We start from the raw sequence: 18,388 nt of genomic DNA on the forward strand, positions 1-18,388 counted from the left end.
TCTCTGTTTGGAAAAAACATCAATGCTTGTATGATATGCTACAGTTTGGGTTTTTTGGTTTTGTTTTGGGGTTTTGTGTGTTTTATTTTTCTTCAAGACACCATTCAGGAGAGGCAATATCTATTTGTTCAGATATAAATGTGTTTTCCCAAACCCAAAATATACTGCACAGCAAAGTGACACCCTTGCCTTTCCAGTCTGGGACTGTTCCCTAGTGTATCACTCATTCATTCCATATTATTTATCCAACACTAAACAGAAGCGAATGAATGATTATAGAAAAACAGCTAAAGAAGAAAAAAAATAATAAAAAAAAGCTTTGTTTTTTTTTCTGTCAGAACACGCAGATCATAGTTAGAATAAAAATACAGGTTCAGTCTTCGACAGCTTTGACCTAACTCTAGAGCCGTATTAAAATACGTTTATTCACACTTTATGTAATGAACTGAACTTCCTAACGTTAGATCAAAGGCAAAAAGTAGACTGTATACTGCAGTTTTGCTATTTTCTCCAACAGTAGAAATACAAGACAAACAAGATGAAAAAGAACAGCTAATCATATTTAAATAAAGTGAATACTGGATAGAAGCCAATTTCAAACTGAAGGAAAGCCAAGTTAAGCCATATAAATCAATTTCATACATTTAGGCAGAAGACAGAAAGAAAGGAAAGGAAGGTCCTGCTAAATCTTGTAGTGCATTTGGAATATAGGATATGCATTTCCTACCATACCTCAGCCTGGAAATTTTCTGAAATTTCCGATTAAAACTTTGTGGACCAAATTTCTGCTATTAACAGCAATGTAATGCTAATGTCTCCCCTGGGGTACAACTGAAATAATGCACTAGGAATCAGGGTCATCATTTTTATCACTGTGAAAGAACTTTTGTCACCCAGTTAATTCTTCTGCCCTAGACTAGTCTCCCCAGCTGCACTGCAGCGTTCGTTTCTCGAAGTTTAAGGGTGACTATACAACGACTTTCCTACTAGTCTGTTCTACCTTGAGCACGTATGCATCCATCCACACATGGAGAGACCCAGTCTAATTAGGAGATCTGGTACCGCTGATCTCTTTCCACTCCCCCTGCATTTTCTTCCCCAGCAGCAACCACAGAGCTTCGGGAGGGCCACATCAATAACGGCAGAGCTCCTGCTGCCAGCTTGTATCAAGGGGAGGATTTGCAGAACTAAAAGGTCTGTCTCCCTCCAAATTCACCAGAGCTTCTCTCAAATGAGGAGAAACTTCACATGAAATTCCGCCTGAAGGTCAGTCCTGCTGTGTTTTCTTCCTGTTCAGGAGCTCCCAGGGCATTCCTACGGCGAAGCGAGCAAAACTTCCTCATGTGCTCAGCTAACTCCCGAAAGCAAGACCGGAATGTCATCAGGTTTGCACTTATATATTAAGATTGCAAGAGGTGTTTCCCCTCACACACTTTGCCTATTAAAAGTACAACGCAAGTACAGAAAGTTTATAAAATCCCTCCAATCCCAGGAGATAAAATAGGAGAGCAGAGAGGGGAGGGGAAAAAAAAAAAAAAAAAAAAAAAAAAGATTATGATGGTGAATTGTGGGCCAAGAAGCTGAGGACTCTAGTTTTGTGGTGCATTGGGTCATATTCCAGTGGGAGAAAGACCTGTTCAAGTGGGGCTGCCTGCATCTCGTAGATAGAAGTAGCTAATCTTCTTAGCCAAAGACTAGTTTAAATGCCCTTTTCATTGCTCAAACTAATAATATGTGGAAATTGTGCAGTGAAGGCGAAAGTAGAACAAACTCACTGTACTGGAACAAATGTGGCAAGGAATGTAAAAAAACCAAACAAACAAAAACAAAAATGGATTTTTTATAAAATGTTTAAGTGTCCATGCCAGAGCTCTGGGTAACAAGCATGAGGATTTAGAAAATTCAGATATTAACAAGAAGAAATTTGATTCAGTGGCCAGTATAGAAACCTCTGTGATGACTTGCATTACTTAAGTGTTAAAAACCACCAGTTATTACCTGCATATAGTTGTGAAATTCTGTAATAACAAGAATTTTGACGAGTAACAGAGCCAGCTAATAAAGCCTCATTTCCTATAAATACATGTGTCCTAGGCGGACACACACACACACACTCCAGCTCCCACTTCATATCTTTCTGGGCTTCACCCCCTCTCTGCATTTTCTTAACTTTCTTTCTGCTGCCTTTTAAAATGTCTTCCCAATGCCATCAGTCCCCTTCCCATAAACAGCAGCTGGACAAGGAGCACCACAAGCCATGGCTGGCTCCAACTTCTCTCTGCTCACGCTGCAGCCTTTCCTTCATCGATTTGGATCCCTCCACAGCTCATTTTCACAGAAACACATAGAAACTAATAATCTTTGGGAAATCCTTTGTTAAAATTTGGTTGCAATTGGCTAGTGGTCAGAAATTGTTAGGAGGAGCTGACGATGCAATTACATCAGCCTTGTTTCAGAAGGAAACCAAAAGCTAGAATCACTGATTTTCTTGAACACCAGCAGTCTTTTTGGTAATTCAGAGGTGGGATCTTGAATACCTATGGATCTCTGGGATAATAAAACAAATCTCAGGGTAGGCTCTTTAATACTCAACTACATGAGCTAGAGAACTAAAGGAGTTTTCCCTTTCTAACATGTGAACTTGCCCAGTATTAATATGCCCACAAAGTGACTAATACATCATGATTAAAGTAGCTATAATTTTCTTCGAAAACCTTCCAATATAAGATGCTGAATCCAAAACAAGGTTTCTCTGTTTTGAATGTCATTACAATCTAATCACTGGATCACCTGTAGCAGTTACTTGCCTAGAAGCTGGCAATTATGACTAGATTACATTAAATATGTAGAAACAGAAGATATTCCAAGGAAGCACTAACATTTATACTTTGTTTCTGGCAGAGTTAAAGGAAATTGTCAACAAAGCAGGCTGTAAGACATTATAAACAGCACAATGAGACGAAAAGACAAATCTCCAAAACGGAGAAAGTTCCACAAATTAAGAGAGATGACCAGTCTGGTGAAAATCCTCATCCTGGATAAGTGTTTATGTTAATATGGCAATCAGAAAAGAGATGACAATGGAAAATAGGAGAAACAGCGATCTATACAAATTCAATGTTTTTGCCACCGAAACAAATTCACATGGAGAAGTAAACAGTTGATGGATATCCTGAAAGAGAAGAGAAAGACTGAATTGCACATTATCTCCTCTGTTTTGCACTACCTGGATACTAGCAGGAATGCTTTAGTGTACAAGATAAAAATACACAGCTGGTCTTTTGCAATATATTGTAGATACTATTAATGATTCTTCTTCACTCTGTTTAATTGCCTTGAATGCACTTGAAAGGGAACAGGGATAAGATGAATCCAGTAGAATTTGACCTCGAAATAGTCCCCCTACAGCACAGCAACTGCCCAGTATTATACCTTCATGCCTTTATGACCCACCGTGAGATGCACAGAATATCATTGGCATTTTTTAACCAAAATACCAAAGGTTCAAACAGATTCCACACCACAGCCTGGAGATCAAAGCCGCACATGCAGCCTCCAGCCCGTGCTCAGACTGTCACTCAACAAAGTAAGGACTGCTGGCACCCAGAGATTACTCACAGGGAAGCTTTTAATTTGAGATGCTAAGGAATGGGTGTCTGCATCCGTCCTACTAAGAACATGTGCTCAGAAAACAGTCTGCAGGTTGTGTCACCTAGCATACCTCAGTGAAGGTCCTTAAGGATGACTTAAGTGTTTGCAGACTAAAACAACTTGCTCTTTTCGCAGGTACAAAACACTCCATTAAAAAATCATTAATTTTGTTACACTGAGAGATAATTAAATCAGCCCGCAGTAGAAGGCAGCCAACTGAGAACAGAATCTCCCTTTCTGTTGTCGATCATAAGTAAATCAAAATTTGTCAAGATGGGGGAGGAAAAGTCCCCTCTGTTTAGGTATGGTACAGAAAATAAGGCAAGTCACCTTCAGACTGAGACTCTCAACTTCTGATTGTCTTCCCTATTTCACATTGTTGGATTGGCCATCAGTGAGCTGAATTAACCAATTAAGTCAAAAAGACAGTATCATTATCAACGGCATACAGCAAGGAGAGTAGAAACTAAAGCTGCCTCGCAAAAATTTATTTCCTTTTTTCCCCCCTCTCGTCACCACTATCATGTTGCCTGAGTAGCAAATGCAACATGATAATTTCCAGCACATTTGTACTCTTTGCCTTTTATTTCATTGTTTGTTTTTGGAGACTTTTTATTGTAGAGAATGGGGAAGAGGCAGAAAAGAAAAATTCCCCCAAACTGATGAAAAGCAGTCACCCAGAAACTTGGAATTCAGGGCTAAAAGGCTTTCAGAAAACTTTTGCAGGCAGCCAGCCTCATACTGTATTTGCAAAGGAAAGTAATTTTTCAGTTGTTATATTCTGTCATTCCTCTTTTCTTCCCGATTCTTCCCAGTACTATCAGTATCATCCTGCATTTCTCTTGCACAGAAGACAGTCATCACTTTGCTCCACCACAGGACACCTGTGTAAATCAAATCAAATGTTCCCGCTAGGGTTAAGAGCTCTCTTTTCCTGACTGCCTGCACAGGGACAAAGCGATGGAGTCAGACATCCAAATGCAAAACCTCTATTGAATAACACAATGTCAGGTCAGTTTTTGCCTACATGTTGCTTTCCCTCTTCTTGACCGCATCATTTTATCATAGTGATGACAAATTCATATAACTATTTATGTCAGTTTGCTGTGATTCCTTGAGGTGAAGTGTCAAGTTTTGAGGGAGGACAGTCTTGTATTTTATCAGGCTGAATATTGTTGCTCTACTTCCGAGAACTACAGATTTCCATCTATTCCTTTTATTCAAGTTATGCTTTTAATCAAAGATGCTCATGACAGTGGATCCTGAGGAGTGGAAGGATTTGTACTCCATTTCCCCACTATCTTATACATGCTACCTCTGCTGATTTGCAGATACACATATTGCTGTCACCGTATGATATGACACTTTCACAAACTGTATTTAGACTGTTTCCATTGCTGCTATGCCACTCACTAAGCCTTGCCACGCTTCCCAGCCACGCTGTCATTTGTGTTCTTTCATCATTCAGTCAATCAACATACAAAAACCTGACACGAAGTGGAGTTACACCATGTGAGGATTTATCTAGTGCCTGCAGGATACTAAGCCCAAGCAGCAAAGAATCCCTTGATATACTGATATCGTTAATAATGTTTAAGACAGTCACAGCTGTAGTGGTTAAATACAAAGACATAGATGCTGTCTGGTAGCAATGCTTCATATATTGACAAATTCAGGCATTTAAAAGCAAATAGAAGCTTTCTAATTGGCCTTCCTTATTGACTGAGCAACTTCATTAACAAATTGATTTTCAGACCTTAGTAGGCAGAACTTGACTGCAAATGAAAAGGATTTAGCACAATGAAATCCAATGCCTTAAAACATCCTACATCATCTGGAAGTTCCATGTGACAAATTCCAATTTAAAAAAAAAAAAGAAAAGAAAAAAAAAAGAGTGAGCGAGCTCCAGCCACATACTTCATTATAGGCTGTGGACGAGGCCATTTTTAAGAGAGAGTGTTACATGACAGTTTCAAGCTTTCTGTTGCTTTCTCCATTCTGCCTAGAGATACACTACTATTTTGTTTCCATAGTGGAATTGATGTTTTTCACATCAGAAAAAATCCTGAAGCATAAGAAAAAAAGATCTGATGTGACAAGCATTGCAAACACAGTTAACAAGCTACTTTAATTATCCTCCTAAGATTTTCCCATTTGTACTCTGATCATCATCACCTTCACAAACTTAAATTATGCCTCATTTGTTCATTCTGCACTAATCTCAGTGAGTATTCCAGGCAGAAAAGAGGAATCTGTGACTAAAACCTCAGGTAATTCTTATATATTATTATTTTGCTATAGAATGTTTTGTTTATTTTAATAAAAATTATACAAACTTATCTTTGGGCAATATGACTATCGGGTAGGAAGCCAGGGCATTTCCACATCTGAAAAGCAAAACTGGCTGGCTACCTTGCATAAACAGCCATCAATCCAAAGATCATCACTGGACAGACGATTTAAGAAATGAAGAAAATCATGCTGTTATCATCTGCATTTTAAAGATTAGTATTAATAAACTGTGATTCCTCAGCAGAGGGAACCTTTCCACAAACTTGACCTTTGAGAAAGTCAGAAAGAAGAATAGCTGGGAATAAATGTGTTTTGTGAGCCAAATACTGAGATACATACGCACTTACTACTTAGAATTTATGCACTTCCAATACTTTTAAAGTCAATAGGAATTATTGCATTATGACTGGGTAGAGACCAAGTAAAGACCCCAGTGTACCATAATTTAAGGCCTGACAAGTTGTTTCTTCTAACTTTGGATAAGTCCTAGATTTGCTCACCTACCGTGACTGAACTTCATTTCATTTAGGTTTCTTTTTGAGACACATTACATTAATTTTATTTAATTAACCTACTGAGGCACACGACTGCTGCACCATACTCAGGCGTGTTTTAAGCACAATGCCAAGCCTTAAAATCTAGTACTAAATAGAAGTAACTGTTGTTCTTTACACACAAATTCACTGACCTTCAAAGCTGAGATACAATAATTACACAAAATGTTAAGCTTAGAAACTTAGTATTTGATGCTTTTCAAATTAAAAACAAAAGATGCAGAGATACAAGATAGTCAGCATTTGAATATATTCCAATCCATGCCTTACCTGAACCAAATTCCATCCCTTTAGAGATTCAGCAATGATAGAAGTAACTGTTGCACACACGCCACCAAAAACCATCAGATGATTAGGTCCATATTTTATTGCATCATAGAAGGCTTTGAGTCCTTTTGCATTGTCGCACTGGGGAAAAAAAAAAAAAAAAAAGGAAAAAAAAGAGGCAATATTCAATGTCACAAACAACATAGTCAACTAAGAAATAAACTACAGGGCAGGAAAAAAATTCAGAGGTTGCACCGATGTAAAAACTGTACAATATATAACATTTTAAGACCCAAACATGAAAAACTGGAGCACTCTGTTCTGGACCCCTAAATGTGCTACAGTAAAAGAATAGGAAAAGCCCTCCCTACATCGCTCAAAACCCCTCACGTCTTCCTTCCAAGCCAAAGCTGCAACATCTGAATTCTGGTACCACCATTTTACTAAGAATAAAAAAGCCCCAACAAAAAATGGTTCACTGAAACCTCTTCTACATTCAGAGATACCATTTCCCAAAGCAAAATTTGGAATGTAACACACCCAGATGTCAGCAGGACTTCCATAGTTGGAGGAAAGTTTGACACTACTCATGGTCTCTGTAAAGAAAGTTCTGTCTCTACTTAATACTCCTAAGTAACCCCTCCTCAAGGTCCAACCTCAGTATTCTGTGCAAAAAATGTATAGTAGAGTACCTGTTATTTAGAAGGACAACATAAAGTCTTCAAAAAATATCAAAAGTTCTTTTAAAGCACTAAGAATTAATTGTTCTGCTCTCATAGCTCACCCTGCTTTGAGCAGAAGACTGGACTAAATGACCTCCTGAGGTCCCTTCTAACCTGACTTCTTCTGGGCTTCTCTGATAATTAGTTTGATCATTATTTCAGGTGTAAATAATTTTACCATAAACTGAGACTAGGACTGAAACCTAAGAAACAAAGAGTGATGCTAGTCAGCATTGCAAAAGCTATAATCAATCCTTGAATAGAGTAGTATCAATCATTCATAATAACTTCTGTAGTCATGGCTTAATTCCTGAGCTTGCAGCGGAGTATTAATGAATTATGTATCTGAAGTTAAGAATTTGATTCCAAACCATACTGGAAGTCAGGAGTGCCACCAGGCTATAATGGTAGCTGCCACTGCTTCACCAGCAGCCACTTCTTTATCTCTCTTTTTGCAACAAAATTTTCTGCCCTCTTTTGCCTCCTCTACAAAGTCTTCCTCAAATATAGTCTTTATAAGAACTATCATACACCAGCCTCCAATATTTCATTATGACAATTCAATAAAACAGTTCATTTACTATCAGAATCCAAGTAGTAATTGTATTGCATTCTGTGGATAGAATAAAGATTTTGACTAAGAAGTTTGCAAGCTTATATTAATCTCCTTACTGAATTAATATGCTAAAAGAAAAATTATTCTATTTGCATTCTATCTGCAAGAATAGAATTATTGCTCCCACTTACTCAAACAGATACAGATTTTTACTGCATAGGTTTTTTTTAAATTGCATAATACAGCACAACATTTCCATTCTTATTACAGAAAAAAAAAATAATAAAACAACATTCAGTATAGCAGAGGCTCCCTTGTCAGTTTGATGGATTGGTGGCAAGCTCACATTCTGAAGGAAATAAGATAGTGATTACTAGAACAAGCAGCGTCCTCCATTCTTACTCCTCCACCCCCTCGTTAAAGACCAGTTTATTCCAAGCGCAACTAGAAGGCTTAACTACTTCTTTACTTTTATAAGCAGCCAAGGACACTAGAGCTTCAAGTATCTGAACTTCACTGACATTTAGCCAAGCCTTTGCCATCATCCACCTCACTATTTGAAGGTGCAGCAACAGAAATTGTTGAATTGGTTTTTAAAACTAGATAATATAATTATTTATTTTTTTGCATTATGTCACATGTTTTAAATGTATCACTGAGTAACAGTTTAAGAAGAATACAAGTCATATATGAAATAAGGAGGATGTTGATAGTAAAATAACAGTCAGAAGCTGTAGCCCATGAAGGGCTACGTACATAAAAAGTTACGGAGAAATAAAATTCTGCATTCTAAACAATAAAGACCTACGGTCTGCTATCTGAAGTAAAATTCATACTAAAATTCACCTTTACATCACAAAACAGTGATGCATTTTTAACTAGTATTTGCCTACAAATTGTTTCTCTCTACAGTAAAGTAACCTTATGCAGTTACGGATCCCAGGAGGCCAATTTGCTGGGAGGTCCAGAATTGCTATTATGATAAGATTTTTTTCTTTCTTATTTATTTGATCTTTTCATGTTTATGAAGATACCTGCATGCCAACAACCCTTTCTCAATCACACAGCAATTCTCTTGGGAAGGTGTGCTGAAAACTTTATTCATCTCTCCCAAAGCGAAAGGTTCACACTGCTGAGATATGTTACTGATCAATCCAAAGCACGTACAATAACACGTGGGCTTCTCTTCAGTGTGAGTCAGTTAAAAGCCTACCATGTTCTCATCTTCATACTGTCTTCCTAACTAGTCTCAGCTCTCTCTTTTAGGTCACCACATATAATTACAGGACTCAGTCTGCTCCTTGAGCAACACTGCCAAAATAGTCCAAAGTGTGTCTCAGAGATAAAGAACTTAATACTGCGGCTGGCCACAATAGGACAGAAACGAAAGGAAAAACTGAGAAAGATAGGAGAAAGCAGACTTTCACATTTATTTAACGTCACATTTCTCAACGTGCACTGTGTATAACATTCTTCCCTGCAAGCAACAGAACGGTCTGTCACAAGCATTAAAAAATAAACATTCAGATAAAAATAATAGCCCTACCAAGCCAGACAGACAAGCGGTTAGAAAAGGTTCCCTCCTGCCTCTAGTCTGAGGAACGTATCCTCAACGAGCTCCTGGAGCCCTTTTAACAACTTGACTTTTTCAGAGATCCCAGGTGGCCACCGTTGCTGCTCATGATCTTCTATTGCCCAGCCCTGCATATATAGCTCTAAAAGGGGGCAATATCCCTTGAAAGACAACAAGCACAGATACCACCGAAATTCCCACTGTATGAGTTCGTGAATTCTTGTCGCCAGGTGACTACAACTAGGCCCAGGAGCAACGTTATGCAGCAATCCCATACAGTACAACAAAAGACTGCGTAAGAGCCAAAATCCACATTAAAAAGCAGAGGCTAGAAAGTCCTGGCCACATGTGGATGACAAGAAGCTGACTGGCTTATTAACTGGAGCATGACTAACAGCAACGAAGGGGAAAGAATCCCTCGTAAAAAGTCACAAACTTAAAGGATGAAAAATATCACCCCAAGCAGCTAACACGGCTTTTGCTAGCTCGTTTTGCTCTTTCACCTAAATTGTCATCAACGTCTCTATTTTGCTAAGCTGAACTGCAGCCCGCTCACTTTTGTCTCCTATATAAACAGCCAGCCATGCTGTGCTGCTGCTGATCTTAACTGCACACTGAAACACTGAGGGCAGTTGCAATATCTTTCATCGGAGAAATGTGGTTTTACCATAACTGGAATTTCAAAAAGATGTGATTTGGTACATGCTACAATTTTCTTCAGAGGAAGAGGCTGAGAACTACTCACCCCAAACACATTAACTGCTGTGCTTAGTCTCAGCCAAAAGCCCGTAATAAGCCACATGTAAATAGCAAACATACATATCAATGAAAAAATTGCATTAAACCTGTCTCTTAACACACTGACTCGATACAGATTATATGGACAATTCACAAGGAGAAATACCAGCAAATCACCAAGTGAAGGTCTGTGAAGGCTCCTACCTCTCACTGCAACAAAGACAGATTAACATCACAGGTGGCACCTGACAAAGGCACAGTTTCCATTTCCAAGGAAACAGAACCACTTAGTTTAATTAAGAAAAATAGCCAGCTGAACTGCTGCATAGGAGAGGAGTCGAATGAGTTTGGGGATTGAAGCGTTAACCTTCCCGAGTCCTCTTCAGAGGAGAGGCCGGCACATAAAAACCTCTCACCCTCCACCGAGAAAAGGACGCGAAGGCGCAGGGAGGAGGCACTGCTGGAGCCTAAGGGGTGCGCGAGGACCAGAAAACCTTTCTGGGGAGCGCAGCAGCTGAATACATGAGCGAGACCTTCTCCGCTGTACCCCAAATGCCCTCTGCAGCTCGGAGGAAGGACGTCCCACGTGAAGGACACGCACCACTGAAGTCAGGAGAAGCAGCAGAACCGACTCGCGAGGGTTGCTGGCTGCCAGCGAGAGATGCCGGGGGGTGTACTCAAACCCAGAGGGCAAACCCTCAGTGCAGAGAATGGAAATTCGTATGGGTCTGATACATAAAGCTTTGCTGACTCCTGTAACATTGACAGGTTTGAGTAATTACAGGACTAGCAGAAGAGCAGACATTTGTAATTCAACTGAGCTCGTTTGATTCACATAGCAATGAGAACTATTGGGAACTGATGCGCTGGTCAGATGAATGATTATATCTAGATTTCTAGCTGTTGGATAGCTATGCCCAGCTGTTTCTCAGTTAGCTATATTCTGCTTCTCAGCCATATTCTGGCACAATTCTACTTGTCTGAGTAAAAGTAAATCTGAGGAACCATTTTGGTATCTATTGAGCTACTGACTACCGAGGTTAGAGATCCTTTATGATGAGAGGGAAAAACCAACAGCTGTCATCTTCATAATGAAATATCAAACTTTTTCAAGTGATACGAGAGCTTTCAGCAGCGCTCTGCACTGAATACCACCGGAAAGAGAAGCAAGTGCTCATAAATATATGATGAGACTTGCTTGAACAGAGACAACAGAGGTACAAAGCCTTATTCCTATCCTCTGCAAAATCTTGCTCAGGAACTAACTCTGCACTAGATGAGCCTGAAAGGATCTAAGAGATGAGGAACACCAAAAATTATTTTAATTTGATTTTCATTCACTACTTTGAAGTCATCAAGCAATACAGACAATTCAGTGAAGAACATATGGACAACTGGTCTGAGCTACAACAAATGTCAATCAGGTTAACATCCTCTGCCTGGGTTTATAGGCAGGGCATGCTTCTCCTGAGGTATCCTCTCTGTTTTCAAGTATCTGCAACTTAGGTACTTTCAAAGCCAACAATTTATTTTTTTTTTGCATTTAACCACTGTAACTGGATTTTCTTTATGGGAGTTTGTACAACCGCTTTTGGAACCAGCACTTTGACAACCACAACATCTGGTGACAAGGTAATTATCCATTGAAAGAAAAAGCGCTTCCTTTCATTTGTTCCAAACTTCTTCACACCCTGCAAAGTAGGCGTGAAACGTCTTGCCAGGGAATGTTATGAATGTTGAAAGTTCACAAATACATGAAAAGAAATTGGACTAGTTCATAGATCAAAAAACAATTCAATACTTCCTAATAGAGAGACAGTGATTTTCTCAGGAAACTCCTGAATCACAGATCATTGGTGGCTAGGACAGTGTTCTAGAGAAGCAGGAGTAAAAGCTCGCCCTGTCCTGCCAATCATCTGTTTCAGGACAATGCTGAGTACTGGCACCAACTCTGGTCTGAACCACTGTAGCCATTCCTGTGTTCTGCATTTGGAAAACAAAACAAAAGTAACCCACTCCAACAACTACACCAAGCTTCTGCATCTTAAAACTGAAGTTAACTCATCCCAGAGTGTGGGCTCTTCTGTATACGATTTCTCTATCATCTTTTAATTTTAACTACTAGCAATTTTGGTTTAGAAGGAGTGGACACAGCAGAGGAGGACTTAATCTATTCAGTGAAACATTTCGCAGTAAATTAACCCTCTCACCTTGACACCTCTTGACACACTTTGAGACTTTACCTAGCAACTTCTTTATCTGATCCTGCCTGCTGTACAGGGGATAGTTCATAGAGTGCTACCACTAAGGTACTGGTGCTTGGCATCCCATTAACAGTTTATATTCTGCCTCAGGTGCTGCCTGCCTCTTAAGTCACTGACTTCACAGCAAGGGTAACCATTCACTCTTCTGGGCCACCTCATTTCCTAAGAGACTGTCTAAACACCTAGTGAAGGCTCATCAACATCTTTTTCTTTTTCTTGGTTCGTTATTTGGGAACTGAGTCCACCCAGCAAGATAAACAAAAATTTCCCATGTCCTTATAAGAGAAATAGATATATTTTATCCATTTTTTCCATTTATCCTTTTTTTTTTCATTTATATGATTTACATTTTCTGTCTTGTTACTATTTCTTCAAGTATATAACATTTACACTGGAGGATTCCAATTTAAGAACTCCAATATGAAATTGAGTTAGAGTGTAGCAAATAGATAAATCCTGTGTAATCAAAACTGGCTCTGCCTAAGTTTCCACCACGATTAAATATGCAATAATAGCAGAGATCAAATTGACTTCCTCTTTTCACAGTGAACTTGCATTCAGCTTGGAAGCTGAAGTCTTTCCTCAAAGTTGAAGACTTTCCTTGATCTGTAACTGTTAGACATCACCAAGAAACACTTGGTATATTTGCAATATGAAGATCACTCCCTTCCAATAATGCAACTATATTGGGTTTATGTGGCAAGGTTTTGGCATCGGGGGAGCTGCAGGGGTGACTTCTGTGAGAAGACACCAGGACACCAGGAGCTGCCCCCACGTCCGACAGAGCCAGCTCCAAAATGGACCTGCTACTGCCCAAAGCTGAGCCCATCAGTGATGCTGGTGGAACCTCTGTGATAACACATTTAAGAAAGGGTAAAAAAAACCCCAAACACAAGAAAACAAACCACTGCACAGCAGCTGTGAAAGAAGAATGGGAAAAAATGTGAGCAAGAGAACTCTGCAGACCCCCAGGTCAGTGCAGAAGGAGGGGGAGGAGGTGCTCCAGATTCCCCTGCAGCCCGTGGTGAGGAAGACCCTGGTGAGGCAGGCTGTCCCCCTGCAGCCCGGGGAGGTCCACGGGGGAGCAGATCTCCACCTGCAGCCCGGGGAGAACCCCACATGTGAATAATTTTAGATAGGGTCCACTGTATCCTTTTTTCTGGCAGTACCACTGATCAAATCCAGGAGTTGTTCTAGGGCTGCAAAGCGATGAAATTCGTAATTTGGGTAACGCTGGCCAGGACGGCTGTAAGATGGCGAACACGAATTCACAACTCTAACATCTCATTCTGAATTGCTAATGGAAAGCTAACATTTGGGCCTCAGAGAGATCCTATTGTGCAATATGAGCAATTAGTCAGATCCCACAGTATAAGTTATTGAGTTCTGCTGGATTATTCTGCAGCTGGACCCATCATCTAACCAGAATCAAATTGGTGTTGATTCAAATATTCCTGGGCCAGAGGGGATTTTTACAACATCCACACTGCATTTGCTCTCCCGTAACATACAGTCCATTTTATTTAACTCATTTGCTTCTGCATCAATCCAATAATATTACACAAAACAGTTTTACAGATGTTTTCTAATTAGCAGCATTAAAATGGATGAATGTTCACACACACAGTGTCATCTTGAATTAGAAATTTTTCCAAGTATGCTTAAAGGTCCATGTGGACATTCACAGTTTTATAGCATAAATATGTAAAACGCAAATCTAAGTCTGAGTACTGTATGGTTTTCTCTGACATCCCAGTGCTCACTTATCAGATATTTTGGTACATTCAGTATTAACAGGGAGACCAATGTCTTGCTCACTTCTGCTTCTTCCTCCCTACATAATCTATACTGCTCCATTGCCCTTATGTTTTATGGAAATAAGTGGAATCATGGAAAAGCATAAAAGTCCAGAGGAATAGAGTAAGAAAAAAATACTATCTTCAAAGATGTTTAGAAAACAAATAATGTCCTGTTGTTGAGAGTAAGCTGGCTCAGTTTTCTCCAGCTTTTCCAATTTTTACCAAAGAAGTTCAAACATTACAATGATCTCTAACAAAACAAAGAATTAATTTTAATTATTCAAGAAATGAGGAAAATATCCCTGTTCTTTATTTGCATCAAAAGGCTTTTTAAAATTCCCCCAGGAAATCAGTTGTGTTTTTGCATTTAAGTAACCTCAAAAGGTGCTAATTGTTTCAGACACTTGAGTCCCAAGATCATTATCACTTAAATTTATTGTTACAAACTACTTACTATTTTGTTGCCTCTCATTTTGAGAGAAAGACATGTGCTGTAGTAGATTTACAAGGCATTTGCCAGTCCCAGCTCAAGTTGAAAATGAAGAGCTAAGGGAGATAATTTTGGCAGGCTCAACAGAGAGTCGCTAATGTCGATTGTTCAACTTTGTACTTGCCTTGTCTTTTTCTTCCCTTCATTCATTACCATTTATTATTACATTATCATAAATAGCCTGTGTTTTCACAGTCACACTCTGTTGGACTATTTCAGTTAGATTTCCTTTTATTCCATTCCCTGTGTTTTTTAGAATATAGGGAAGAAGTCACAAAAGTGAAAGATGTGTCATTTAAATATGGTATTTGGTTTTCTTTTCCAGATCTAGAGTATAAGCACTGCAAAACATACGACTTTCAGCATGAACAATCAAAAATAATAAATCAAAACTTAATAGAGAAGTACTTAATTCTATGTTTAGTAAAATAAATTTTCTGAAACTGCCTTTAAAAAGTCGAGTTTTACCAACATTCTCCTTCTCTTAAGTCTGCTATTGACTATATACTTGGTTTTAATAGGAGGATTTTTTTCTCCCAGGTCATTTTGGGAGAAAGAAATATCACCTAATGCAGGAATGGGTCACCATCTCTGAACTGTTGACTTGCTTCTTTTCAGTACACTGGAAATTTTTGTGTACTGAAAACGTGAAACTCCTTTTTCTGCAGCTGTACTCTTCGTGGCAAATAAAAGGAGGGATGGAAATAAGAGAATACAGAAGGAGAAAATCCAAATTGATAAATAACAATCAGGAAGCTCTTGTAGATGGAAGAAAATGGAAGTGTACTAGCACAAAACATTTGAAGTAACAGCAGTATACATCATAGTATGCCTGGCATCCCGCTCTTGAGTAATAAACTGCAATTGAAACCAAGATAGGAGTGCAATGATATTTTGAAAAATCACTTGGCCCTCAGCAATCCACAAGAATCAGCTGTGAGGGAATCTGCTATATAAATTCTTTCTTTTCCATGACCTACAAGCTCCTGAAAGAGACTCTACTTTTAAGGGTAAATAAATAAATAATCTTTCTTGATATTTTATTTAAATTTCACATCAGAAAAGTAAGACATTATTCCGAGTGTGAGAAGATATGGAAAAACAGCTCTTCAGTATCTTTCTGGTTAAGAGTGTCATGTTGAAATAAAGTCTCCCATATGTGCCTTGGTCATAGGGCAACAGGGTACAACCACAGAAATTTCTAAATAAACATTCACCAGGGATGGCAAGAGGAACCGATAGATGACTCTGAGGCCCTTCAGAATTATTCTTATAGCTTCTGAAGGTTGCTTACTGAGAAAACGTGAGAAGATCTCTCAAGCTATCACAAGGATGTCTGTGGCGTTCTTGAGAATATATTTGAATTTTAATAAAAGGTCAGAAAGCATCTGGTATTTTTTGAAAATTAGATTAAACTCTTTTCCTTTAGAGGATGATGTTCTTCATGAATAACACTAAGTGGTACAAGTAGCTCCCAGCATGGCTTGTTCTGCAGCAATACTGTTTGAATATTTTTTATTATTATTATTATTATTTTTTAAAAAAAAAATTTTAATTCCCCAACAAGAATTTTGGAAATACAGACACAGGTCAGAAAAACAATACGACTGACAAAGTAAGAGTTTAGAAAGGGCTTAATGAATTAAGAATAGCAAAAGTAAATATCTTGACCCAATCAAGAAAATCTGGTGTAATGTCTTCTTCACATGTCTATGATTTTTAATTAAAATCTATCTGTGATATAAAACAGTTGAACATGTCTATAATGAATAAAACTCTGCTAAGCTAATTTATTTAAGGAGGAATAATGTGAGATCATTTGGATAAGCTACCATTTAAGTTAGCCCATAAAAGCCAAATGAAATTCATGGTATGTTTTAATTTGGCTTAAATTAACCAGACTATAATAATTCACCATTTTATAGAAGTCTCAGGCTGGAAACGGATAAAGTGCATATCTGCACAGGTAAACATCATACATTTTTCTCCCTTAATACCAGGCAAAAGAGACACTATGCAGAGTACACAATTTTATTTTAACCACTACCCAGACGGCGTGACATTCAGTGTGAGAGCAGGCACGGTACTTGACAGTCAGCAGGTACCAAAGCCCCTCAAAATCCAAGTATTGGTTAGGACCCTTGCTCCTTTTCCCCTGCCAAAGACCAGAGTATCTTCTTCCTCCCTCAGGCTGAAAACCAAATTTTGAATGGTGACTTGGGCTTGCCTTAGTTATGCCTGACAGTGGATTTTTCTGGTAGGTGGAATAAGCCTGCAATGGCTACATTTCTAGAGCATTCAAACTTTCTCCTGAGCCCACTGGCCACCATATTTCATGCAGTGCAAATTGTCACAATAAACTCCGTTAATTAACGGGAGAATGACAGGGTCCAACCAACTTATTTCTGGGAACGTTTTGGAAAAGAGGGACTTTTTAAACAACAACAACAAACTTTTTAAATAACAACAACAACAAAAAAGTAGCAAAGTGATCTGCCGCACCTGAGAGACTGAATGTGCTCCTGGTTCAAACCCACCGTGACAAATGGTGTCACCGTGTGTGACATCATTGTGCCACAACGGTGCGCTACCCATTTCCCACACGCACAAGCAATTCTTGAGTGCGGAACGGGCCAGGAAAGCAGACAGCGGCAGAAAGACCCCGAAAAGGAACCGGCAGACTAACACAAACCTGAGGCATCATGGGCTTAGCTTCAACAAGGAGCAGGCTCAAAGTTGAGCCCCAGAGGCAAAGGAAAGAAAAGGAGCAGCCCTGGAAGTACAGGGAGATATTGGAATGGATTTAAAAGGATTAAAAGGATTCAAACTTCATGAACTCTATGGGCAAGATTATCGCAGGTATTTCCTCAAGCCTTTTATTTAATAAAACTTGCCCAACTTAATCTGGGGTTTCCCTATTTAAAGGCTCACCTTGATGTAGTTGGGCTTTATATTCCAGGAAACTAATTAGTAGAGATTAGGAACCACTTCAAAAAACATGGAATGTTGGATCTGACTCGTCGTCATGGTCCTCTTGCATTCACACATGGACACTAAATTTCTCTGGCTTTAAAGCTATACAAGCAAGACATTGCTTCTTCCATGCTGCAAATTGCAACCTGGTTAACAAAGAGCAGTTCCTTTGCAAGACCAAGGCAGGCTAGCAGACTACCAAATAAATCCTCAGCATGCACATTCAACAGAATAGTATGGGATTTCTGCAAGCAGAATGACCAACACTCTTCCCCCTTGGAGCACCTACAGAGAATCTTAATTAAGCTTACCAAGAGCAGGTTATTACTCACCTTGATATATCAACCCTTGGGGGTTCCCTCCTTATGCTCCAGAAAAAATAGGACACGTGGAACAAAAGTGAAACAGAGCTGGGATGTGTGCAGGTGAAATGCCCACAGAGTGCATAGATTAAACCTGCAGTCAGCCCCAGGTCAACCTCCCAGAAGTTTAAAAGCAAATACAACCAG

At 39.1% G+C, this 18,388-nt stretch overlaps 1 protein-coding gene across 3 annotated transcripts in view; it reads right to left on the reverse strand.

The window, feature by feature from the left end:
* Positions 1–18,388, reverse strand: part of GABBR2 (gamma-aminobutyric acid type B receptor subunit 2) — a 483,069-nt gene that overhangs the window by 372,136 nt on the left and 92,545 nt on the right. For all 3 annotated transcript variants that reach the window (XM_049830441.1, XM_049830442.1, XM_049830443.1), the window contains exon 2: positions 6,768–6,905. In XM_049830441.1, the coding sequence (XP_049686398.1) occupies positions 6,768–6,905 (138 nt within the window). The remainder of the gene's footprint in view (positions 1–6,767; positions 6,906–18,388) is intronic.

Source organism: Accipiter gentilis, chromosome 27 (genome assembly GCF_929443795.1).
Source record: "Accipiter gentilis chromosome 27, bAccGen1.1, whole genome shotgun sequence".
Taxonomy (NCBI): Eukaryota; Metazoa; Chordata; class Aves; order Accipitriformes; family Accipitridae; genus Astur; species Astur gentilis.